At 52.8% G+C, this 10,853-nt stretch overlaps 1 protein-coding gene across 5 annotated transcripts in view; it reads left to right on the top strand.

Annotated features, from left to right (window-relative positions):
- The window catches only part of NHSL3 (NHS like 3), a 41,838-nt gene extending 31,021 nt beyond the window's left edge, over positions 1 to 10,817 (top strand). For all 5 annotated transcript variants that reach the window (XM_072609796.1, XM_072609799.1, XM_072609797.1 and 2 more), the window contains 6 exons: positions 2,683 to 2,820; positions 3,365 to 3,420; positions 3,744 to 3,870; positions 3,986 to 4,102; positions 4,418 to 7,273; positions 8,295 to 10,817. In XM_072609796.1, coding sequence (XP_072465897.1) covers positions 2,683 to 2,820; positions 3,365 to 3,420; positions 3,744 to 3,870; positions 3,986 to 4,102; positions 4,418 to 7,273; positions 8,295 to 8,317 — 3,317 coding nt within the window. In that variant the 3' untranslated portion in view covers positions 8,318 to 10,817. The remainder of the gene's footprint in view (positions 1 to 2,682; positions 2,821 to 3,364; positions 3,421 to 3,743; positions 3,871 to 3,985; positions 4,103 to 4,417; positions 7,274 to 8,294) is intronic.
- Positions 10,818 to 10,853: the final 36 nt, after the last annotated feature.

Here is a 10,853-nt window from a genome sequence, read left to right as displayed (position 1 = left end):
TCCGCAAGTTCTCATAAAGGTGTTTGGGAAGTTGGTGCAAGGAAAGAGGCCTGACTGTAGAGTCAGGATACCTGGGTTCTCAATCCTGCCACTAACTTCAGTGTGACCTTGGGGAAGGCCTTTCCTCTCTCTGGGCCTCAGTTTATTCCTTAACTGGTATGGTGGATAGAATTTGGCTTGTAAGTAGGAAGACCTGGGTTCAAATCCTGCTCCTTGACATGGTAGAGAGGATTTGGTGTCAGAGGACCTGGGCTTGAATCTCAGCTTTTTAATTTACTCACCTATGTGACCTTGGGCAAAATACTTCTCTGGGCATCAGGTTCATCTTCTGTAAAATGGGAGGACTGATTGATCTCTACCATCCCATTTGGCTCTTAGTCTAGGGTTCTTATGATACTGTGACCTTGTGACCTTGGGCAAGTAGCTTATCCTCTTGGTGCCTCTCATTGATTTAGATATGGTCGGTGAAGACGTTTGAAGGAAGATTAGGGCTGATAGAAGGGAGGGAGTACCCTGTTATTCACCTTTGCATCTCAGGCACTGTCTTACCTGTTGACTCTGAGATTAGATGGGATTGTGGGAAACAGAAGAGAGAACCTGGAACTCCCCCTTACATGAGGTGTGTGATGTGAACAAACTTCAGAAAATAGTCTTGGAGTGTCAGGGTGGGAGCAGAGAAGCTATGAATTTCTATCCTTTCTATGGAGAGTGTGGGAGTCCCTGAGCATTTTAATGGGGGTAGGTAGGGTTGTCCTAAATAGACCAGCTCCTTTAGCATCCTCATCCTTCCTAGTGGGCCTGGGGATTTCCAAGTACTTCAAATAGAGGAGTGATCATCAGTGTCCTGCCCAGTGACCAGGTCCTCTCTTCCACAGGTTCTTACATGGTGTGTGTGTATGGGGGGGGCCTTCTCTGCCCCTTTCAATAGTCCTCTGTAAGGTGCAGAAAGGTTTGGCTAAAGTCATATGATCCACCTCCCCCTTGTTGCTTACGTTATATATTCTATTTAAAGGGGCAGAGGCCACTTCACTTGATCGAATGGTCTGTGTCAGCACTCAGCAGACCCCTCCACCCCACTTAGAGGAGGAGTGTGTGATGGGATCTTAAAGTGGCCCAGGCAACTCTCTGAGACTCTAAACAGTAGAGACGATGCCCCTGCAAATTGGGAGAGGAAATTCCTCATCAGGGCTCCCCTATACTATTGAAATCACAGGTTTGGTTTTTTTAAAAAATTCCACTAGAAACATACAAAACAGTGCAGTGTGAGAGCTGAGGGGCAAGGCTTCTTAGAGGCATTGTCACTTGAATTCGGTTGTGGAAGGAAAGAAATAGGCATTCAGTAAGCACTGAGCGTGTGCCAGGCACTGTGAGTGCTCCTCTGATCGTCACAACCCTTTGAGGTGGATGCTGTTATTGTCTTTATTTTACAGTTGAGGAAACTGAGGCAGACAACAGATTAAATCGCTTGTCCTAGAGTCGAACAGCTAGTGTCTGAGGCTGGACTTGAACTCAGGTTCCTGATTCCTGATTTCGGGTGCAGAGCTCTATCCACTAGGTCACCTAAAGAGAGGGAGGAATTTACTGCTCATTGCAATGTCTGCTTCTTCTCTTTCTTTCCTCACTTCAGGCTTAGCATAGTGCCTGCATACACTGAGTGCTTAGTAGATGCTTCTTTCCTTCCTTCCTAACTTCTTTACTTAATAACTTCATAAATGTTTGTTGCCTGACTGCCTGTCCTTTGGGAGGGAGGATATTCCAGGCCTAGGGAATGACAGGAGCAAAAGCAGGATGGGGGACAGCCACAGATGCTTGCAGGTCCAGAAGAAAGGGAGAGTGGAAGAGGCTTGGAGAGCCTCTTGAGAGAGGCCACCAGACAGACTTAAGGGAGTCTTTGCTGTCCTCCCTGGGAAGCCTCTGTTCCCTCCCCCAACCCACAAACACATAAGTGCCCCTGGGTGGGGGCAGGAAAGGAAAGGAGGCTTCTTTGGCAAAGGAGATCTATGGAGGGCGATGCTATGAGATGAGACTAGAAAGGTAGAGTGGTACCAGGTGTGGGAAGGAAGCCCAGGGTCTAGCTGCCACTCCACCGCCTCCCCTGGAGCAGCACTCTGCTCTGCTCTTGGCTCGAGGCAGGGCCTGGAGCTGAGCCATGTGAGCTCACTCACCTTCTGGGCCAGTCAGGCAGTCAAATAGCATTGATGTTTTAGGCACTGTGCTCACTGATGGGGATGCAAAGAAAGGCAGAAGATAGTCCCTGCTCTTTGCTCACAGTGAGGAGGAGGGGTGGGGGTTAGGGCTGTATCCTCCTGACTCAACTTTCCACTTTACCACCTGGAGTTTAAAGACCTTAGTTCAAATTCATACATCCTTGGGTAAGTCTCTTAAGATTTCTTTGTGTCTCATTTTCCTTCCCTGCAAAAAAAGAGAAAACTGAGATATATTTTAGAAATTAACCAGCCAGTGAGAGGAAGCATCATCGTACACTGGAAAGAAGATGATTTCTAGCTGGAGGATGAGTTTGAGTGCAGGCTCCGCCACTTGGGCGACACTTGGGCAGTGACCTTCTCTCCCTGGGCCTGTTTCCTTATTTATAAAATGAGGGGGGATTGTACTAGATGACCTCTGAGGTCCCTTGCAGTTCAAGATCATGGATCCTGTGACCTCTTCTTCCCTTGTCCCCAGGCTCAAGCAAAGCTGACCACAAGCAGCCTGCGTCGGATGACCATCAGGACAATGTCTTCTTTCCCAGCAGCCGCCCTCCTCACTTGGAGGAACTTCACTTTCAGGCCCAAGAAGGACTTCGATCCCTGCAGCACCAAGGTGCCACTCCCCCCAGATTCTCCCTCTGGGCTCTTGTGCCTCCAGGCAGCTGGACACCTTTTCTCCTAGCCCCTTGGGTTACCAGGGTTAGAAGGGAAGGAGACCAGTGTAGATAGTGAGAGTCTTATATGATAAATGCATGAGAAAAGTACTAAGAAAAGTGTGATGGAAAGTCTGAGAGAGAGGCTCCTGGGAAGCGGCAGCATTGGAGCTGGACTGAAGAGGATGTGGCAGGATGTGTCCCATGTCCAAGGCTGACTCCTCTGGACCTCAGTAAAAATGTGTCCAAATGCGCCTGTAAAAACGAGCAAGGTGAATCAGATGCTTGCTTAGGGCTCTTTTTTATTCTAAGTCCTGTGGTCCCCCTGACTTTCTGGGCCCTGAGTGAGGCTGGGTGGGGTGGGGGAGACACCCCAGGGCAGGAAGCCCTGATGGCAGGATGGGAAGGAGTTAGAGCTACTACCTCTTTTTGTCTGCCTCTGACCAAAAGACTCCTGAGGTAAAGGCTGGAGTTTTGCATAGTTTTTCTTTTTCTGTCTTTCAGAAAAACAGAAACAGAACAAGGACTGCTGGGACCATGGAGACAGTCAGAGCCTCAAGGTGAGGCAGGAAGGTGGTTAGTTTGGCCTGGATTCCCTCTCTTCTTCATCTTTCCCAAACCTTCCCAGGGGCTGGGCCTTAGGAAGAAGCAGTGGGTTAGAATCTGAGAGCCTGCACTCACATTTAAACTCTACTGCTGATTACCTGGGTGATCTCAGGCAAATGTCTTCTTTCCTTTGCTAATCTCCAAGAGTAAAGGAATGGAACTGTGTGGGCTCAGGTTCATTCTGGCTGTGAGTGCTGTGAATCCTGAAGGAGAAGCAGACTGGGGTGGCCCCTGACTCCCAGAACCCTCCCTGGTTCTACTCTGTCTGTCCCCACAGTCATCCCAGATGGGCACCGAGGACGAGGACAGTGTTTCCTTCTGTAGCCAGAGTACCACATCTACTATGGAGAGCTCAGCTGCCGAGGATGCCCTGTCCATCCGTTCGGAGATGATCCAGCGCAAAGGTGTGTATCTAGGGACAGGCCATGGGCCCCCCATCCACCGCCTTCCTGGGTGTATCTGTGTGTGATGGCATTTTCATTAATCCTTTCATGCCTCCATTAACTCCCTCACTTGCAGGCTCCACCTTCCGACCTCATGACTCGTTCCCCTCAAAACCAGGGAAATCAGGCCGGAGAAGGCGAGAAAGGCGGAGCACGGTGCTGGGGCTTCCACAGCATGTCCAGAAGGAGCTGGGTGAGCCTTTGCCTGGGTGGGCCGGGGACGGCTGGGGAATGATGGAAGCTATGAGAAGGAAGATATGGCTCCTCTTCCTAGAATATTTTAGGGTTTACAGGATACTTACTGTGGGAGCCTTGTGGGAGAGTTCAGGGGCTCAGAGGGGGTAAATTGACTTGCTCATTAGTGACACAACTCAGTAATGTTGAGATGGATCTTGGATCCAGGTCTTCTGACCCCCAGTCTAGGGCTGTTTGCATTGCCCTATTCTAGGTCCACGGAGGGAGAAGATCCACATCTCACTGACTGGCTCCTCTTTTCATCCACTTCCAGGTCTAAGGAATGGGCATGATGTGTCTGGCATGCCCAGGCCTCCTGCTCACCTCACCAATGGGCATGGTGCAACTGGGGGAGTGGTCCACATCCCCACAGTGGATGGGCAGCTGGCAGTCCCTGGGAGTGGTGTTCCTGGGGTCCGCGTGTCACTGGTTGCGCTGGAAGCAGGGTCTGGGGATGAGGCTGCCTTACAGCGCCACATTGACCGTGTCTACCGTGATGATAGCCTTGTTGGCCGAAGGACAGGGGCCCGGCTGTCCCCGCTGGTCCGGCCCAAGTCGCTAGCTGTGCCGGGGATGACTGGTGGTGCAGGATCCTCAGAGCCCTTGAGCCCAGCCATGTCCATCTCACCCCAGGCCACCTACCTCTCCAAAATCATCCCAAATGCCGTCTTGCCCCCAACAGTGGACGTGGTGGCCCTGAGCCGCTGCAGCCTCCGCACCCTGAGCCGCTGCAGCCTCATGTCAGCCAGCCCAGCCTCCGTTCGCTCCGTGGGGCGCTTCTCCTCCTCCTCTTCTTCCTGTCGACCCAGAAGCCGCCATGCCTCCTCCTCCAGTGACAACTGGAGCCACTCACAGTCCACAGAAACAATTGTGTCCGACGGATCAACGCTGTCATCCCAAGGGGGTTCAGAAGACCGAGTTGATGGGTTGCCAGCACGTGAGGAGGGGTGTGCCACCAGCCGAGAGAGCCCCCGCAGTACAGCGGGTAGTGGGGTTTCCACGGCCACAGGCAGTGGGCAGGCTTCACCCAGTGTGGGCAGCAGCAGGGCCGATGGGTCAGACACCGCCAGCATTCAGAGTGGACACTCATCTGCCAGGAGCGTGTCTCTGCGGAAGCTTAAACGGGCACCGGCACCCCCCCGCCGGACCTACTCCCTTCACCAGCGAGGCCCAGCTGATGGGGCCCCTGGGCTGCCCCCCAAGCCAGAACGAAAGCAGCCACAGCTCCCTGCGGCTAGAGAGCGTGAGGAGGTGGCCCCTGCAGCCCAGGTCCCTGCTCTATCTCCTAGCACCTCCCAGCGCCTTGTGGGCTCCCCCGAGCGCACACTCTCTCCCTCTAGTGGCTATTCTAGCCAAAGTGGCACCCCGACATTGCCTCCTAAGGGGCTGATGGGGCCCCCTGCCTCCCCAGGCAAGCCATCACCAAGGCCTCTAAAGCCTGAGCGAGTATGCTCTCTGAGGTCCCCTGGGGCCTCAGTGTCTTCCTCACTCACCTCCCTCTGTTCCTCTGTTTCATCTTGTGACCCAGCTCTTATAGATAAGGCTGCCCCTCTGCCTCCTCTGGATGCTACCTTGTCCTCAGCCAACCTAGCTGACAGGTTTGTCATTCCCCCTCACCCTAAAGTCCCAGCCCCTTTCTCACCACCACCCTCAAAACCTAAGACCCCAACTTCAGCTCCAACTGCACCTACACCTACCCCTACACCTACATCTACATCTACACCTACACCTACATCTACATCTACACCTACACCTACATCTACACCTACACCTACACCTACACCTACACCTACACCTACATCTACATCTACATCTACCCCTACACCTACTCCTACTTCTACTCCTACTCCTACTCCTACTCCTAGCCTTGTTTCTAATTTTGCTCCTTCTCCTATCCAGGGGTCTATGACCCCAGTGAAATCTAATGGGGAATCTTCTGCACCACCCAAAGGGGGATCTCCTCCACCTTCACCTCCCCCATCTTACCACCCACCCCCACCACCTGCTAAGAAAGTGGAAGCAGCTGCCCATGCCTCAGCCTCAGCACCCCTGAATTCTGATGGAGAGGCCCCCCAGGACCCCAACTGGCCTCCTCCCCCTCCCCCTGCCCCAGAGGAACAAGACCTGTCTATGGCTGACTTCCCTCCACCAGATGAGGCCTTCTTCTCGCCTGTGAGGCCAGAGTCCCCAATGCCACCCCCTACCCCTGCTGAGCCTCTTGCCCCAGTCCAGGCCTCTTCTGCTCCTCTGGAGTCTCTTCCTCAGTCTGTGGCCAAACCTGAGACACAGACCTCGAGCTCCTTTTTGGCCACTGTCTCCTCACGAAGCCAACCCCAGTCTGAACCGTTGTCTACATCTGGGTCCCCACCTGCTCCCCCACCTTTGCCAGCCTCGGGCCTTCAGCCTAGTTCTGGGAAGCCCCCAGAGCTATCCAGGGAGCCCTTGGGGCGCAGTAAGAGCATCCCTGCGCCCAAGGAAGACGCCAGTCTCCCTATTGTCACACCTTCCCTGTTGCAGATGGTGCGGCTGCGGTCTGTTGCGCCCCCAGCCCTGCCAGCCTCCCAAGTCCCAGCTTCCCCTCCCCCTGCACCACAGAAACCACTTCGGAAGGCGTTATCTGTGCGGGGTGGCCAGCCACCCTCCAGTGGGCTTCACGCTGCCATGCGCCTCAAGGTCTCAAGCCTGGCCTCCACTGAAGGCCCCCTTGGTCCTCAATCCAATGGCCCACCTGAGCCAGAGGCCATGTCACCACGGCCACAGTCCCCTGCCTCCACCGCCAGCTTCATCTTCTCCAAGGGTGCCAAGAAGCTGCAGCTGGAGCGACCTGTCTCTCCTGAGGCCCAGGCTGACCTGCAGCGGAACCTGGTGGCAGAACTTCGGACCTTCTCTGGGCAGCGGGGACCGCAGGCCCAGAGGAAACCCAGCAAGTCTGCCCCTCCTGTGGCTCGGAAGCCAGCAGTGGGGGTCTCTCCATCTGGTTCTCCTGGCATCAAGCAGGCCGAGAACCCATCAGCCTCACCTTCCAATGGGCATTCCCACCTCGAGGACAGGACTAAGCGAAAGCTGGCGGAGAACGGAGGCACTGTGCAGCTGGTGGGCCTGGAGCCGCAGCCTCTGAGTCCTGCCTCAGGTACCCAGAGTGGCAGGGTGGGCCTGAGGGCTGCGCCAGTCATGAGGAGGGAAATGAGGGCTCCCTCCACAAGTTTACACCCTAGTGACATGGCTCCCTATTCATTCTGTAAGCACTTTGTGGCGTAGAAGCACCTTTCTCGCCACCATCCTGCGGGCAGATAGTGCAGGGAGTGTGAGCACTGATTTCCAGGTGAGGACATTGAGCCTCTTAGCTGTTTGCCCCCAGTCATCTAGCACCTGCTGAACTCGGGTCTTGGGAAATCCAGCGCTCTTTTTTTTTCAGTCAGACTCAGGGCTTCCTCTGGTGTTTTCAGGAGCCCCGGGGAGTCATGAGAAAACTGACTGAGACACCAAATGAACCCTTGAAGGGTCTGAGTCCTCAGGATCCCAGAATGGGTAATGTGGGACAGAGGATACATAGGAACCTTGGGGAGGAGGGAAGGATAAAGATTCCTAGTAGCTTTGAGCTAAGAAGGGCCCTCAGAGGTCCCTAGGTCTGAGCCAAACTTTCCTCTGCATCTCTGACAATGCCAGTTAATCATGAGGACACCATTGGCAGCTGGGTTTGCAAGTGATTAGAGTGCTAGACTTGGCGTCACACAGACCGGAGTTCAAATCTGGCCTCAGACACTTGCTAATAGTGTAACCTGGGCTGAGTCACTTCTGTGTGCCTCAGTTTTGTCATCTGTAAAATGAGGATAATGACAGCACCTTCTCAGGGTGATTGTGAGGATCAGAGACAACAATGGTTGTAAAGTGCTTGGCACATGGACTGGCACATAGTAGGTTTCCTTCTTTCCTCCACTTGGAGACCTCTCTACCTCCCAGAACAGCCATCCCCTTCCACCCGAGGGTGACACTGAGTGTCAGCAGTGGGCAGTGGGGATGGCACAGCAGGGAGATCTCCATATAGGCTAGGGCCTGTCTTGGCCCTCCTCATTGTCTTGGGCATATCACTGGGCTGTTCAGATCCTTGGACCTCCCCTCCTCTAACAGGTCACTCCCTCTCCTTTCCACAGAAAAACAGAATGAGCTGGTGTGACCTGAGAGAACAGCACTCTGGTACTACTGACCCATCCTAAGAACACAATCTCTCAGGGACCTGGGCAGGTCGAAGCATGAGAACATGAGGAGAACTGGACAGATACTTAACTTAATACAAAGGAAGAATTCAGCCTTAGCCTCCACGGCCTTTGATATTTATGCAAACCTGGTGAGGGCACCTTTCCCCACCAAGTTAGGCAGTTTTCTTTTGCCTTTTTACAGAAAAATGGACACTCCCAGAGTCACCATGTCTCCATCTCCAACCTTATCCTGGCTTAGCTGAGGAAGGACAGATGATGGGAAGAGGGAGTAATGATTGCTGGCCCCAAAGCCCTAGCCCTGAAGAGGCTAGAGCCTGGTCCAGAGCTCCCTGGGATTTTTGTTTTTGTTTTTTTTCTGTTGAAAAATTTTTCTCTTCTCTTTCTCCTTTCCCCTACCCCACTACCCCCTCCAATTTCTGGGATAATTAGTCCTGTAATCAAGCACACTATAGTAGTTTTGAATCAAAGCACTTTTCAAAGACAGCTGCCCGTCCATCTTCCAGGGCAGATGGCCGGCCTTCCATCCTGCCAGTCACCACCTCACCAGTGGACCTGCAACCCCTGGAGCGGGGCCTGCCTCCTTTCCACAAGGCTCCTGTTTACATGGCAGCGGTTCTCACTCTCTGGGTCTTTGGCTAGCCTTCTCACACTGGCATGGGGTCTGGCATGCCCTGTTCCTTTGGGTCTTGAGATTTCAGAAGGGGGACAGGAAGGGGGGCTGTCCCTGACCTTTGGAGGCAAGGACAAAGCACAAAAGGGGAGGAGAGGGATGAACTCCTCTGCCCATTCTTTTCACAACCCTCCCCTAGGTTCTTCCATCAGTAGAGGGGTTTGGTGCCAATGTGCCCCTAGGCCAGGATGAAGGGACTTGTCCCCACTCCCTTCTGAGGGCATCGGAAATCAACAGTCGAGAATGAATAGCATGAAAGTTGTGCTCAGTAGTCTCAATGGCTCTTCCCAGGTGCTGCCCGTCTCACTAGCTTGAGGCCAAGATCCCTGTCTCTCTGAGCTGATGGGCTTTTCTCTCCTTTCCAGGAGAGGAGGGAAAGAGGTTTCAGCTCAGACACAGGTATTGGTTTTTTTGTCTTCCCCTCTTTCAGGTTTGCCACTCACTAGGCTGAACAGGGTATAGAGGAGGGATGCCTTGTGCCACTGGTACCAGTGCTCATATGTACTGCTTTTTCTCCTCTGCCCCATTTTGGGAGATTTCACCCTCTGGAGACACCTTTGCACTGGATGCTCATTTAGGCTTTGGCAAAGGTTGATTGAGAAGTCAGTCACATGCCAGAGGCATTCCTGGACTATTCTAAAAATATGAGTACCTCCTTGGGCCATCCCTTGGTCCAACTGGCCTGGGATTTGTTTTGTTTTTTTTTTTTTTTTGGCAGTCAGATCAGTAGACAGCATGGGAACAGTCTGATTGCAGCCTCCAAAAGTTAGGGATGCCCTTCACTAAGCATAAATTTCTCTTGAATGACCTGACCTAGATCTCGCTGACAACACGTCTGATCTGACTGAGATAGACTTGAAGCCATTTCTGAAGGGGCTGGGGATGTGGTGAGGTAGAGGTGAGGGCACCTTGGACAGGGAGGGGAAGGGCTGTTGTCTCCTGGAGATCCTGCTTTGCTTCACAGAGGCCTTGCTGCTACCACCAAACACTGGGTAGCCACTGGCCAAGTCTTCTTCCTCCCCCACCACCTCCCCACCAGGGCTGTTATCACTGGTCCTGGTGCTGTTTGCTGAGCTTGGCTAGGCTGGGACCCAAGCCTCTTAAGGGACTACTGAGGGAGCTTGACCCCACACTGGTGTCCTTCTCTTCCTGTGGGTCATCTGACACCCAATCTCACGTAGAAAGTTGTCACATACAAGGAGAAATTGATAACCACTGTATGTACTGTGCCGAGCTCTGCCCACATCCTTGATAGAATCGGGTGTTAAGAGTAAGCTTGAGGGACAGTGTCCGAACTGCTGAGGTTTGGGAGGGAGAGCTTCCTCCTGCCTGTTTTAAACTTATGCCGCCTGACCCTCCTTGCTCAGTTCTGTTACTGGAGCCCTGTCCCTTCCTGTGAGGGCACCTCTGAGAATGTCCAGCTCTCACTTACCCTCCCCTGGCTGGACAGAGAGCATGGCAGTGGGGACCAAGAAAGGGGGGAAAGGAAGGGAAGGGCCAAGTCCCTGCCTTATCCCCTTGGGGAACCAAGCTGGACCTAGCACTAACCGAGACCAAAAGCCTCTGATTTTTATTGTTCTAATAGAAATGTTAGATATAGAGAAATATATATATTTCTTTAAACATTGACCTCACTTTGATTGTTGAAAAAGCCAAAAAAAAAAAAATCCCACCCCAATACCCCAGAAGACCTCAGCCCTCTCTACCTTGAAAAATCTAAAGTGAGATACAATGAAAAACTCTGTATGTTTTGGTTAAAATATGTTAATTATATGATTAAAGCTGAATTGTTGTTGCTTCCTCTTCTTCCTCGGCAGGGGCTT

This window comes from Notamacropus eugenii, chromosome 5, assembly GCF_028372415.1.
Source record: "Notamacropus eugenii isolate mMacEug1 chromosome 5, mMacEug1.pri_v2, whole genome shotgun sequence".
NCBI lineage: Eukaryota > Metazoa > Chordata > Mammalia > Diprotodontia > Macropodidae > Notamacropus > Notamacropus eugenii.
This window is presented reverse-complemented; position numbering and strand designations above follow the sequence as displayed.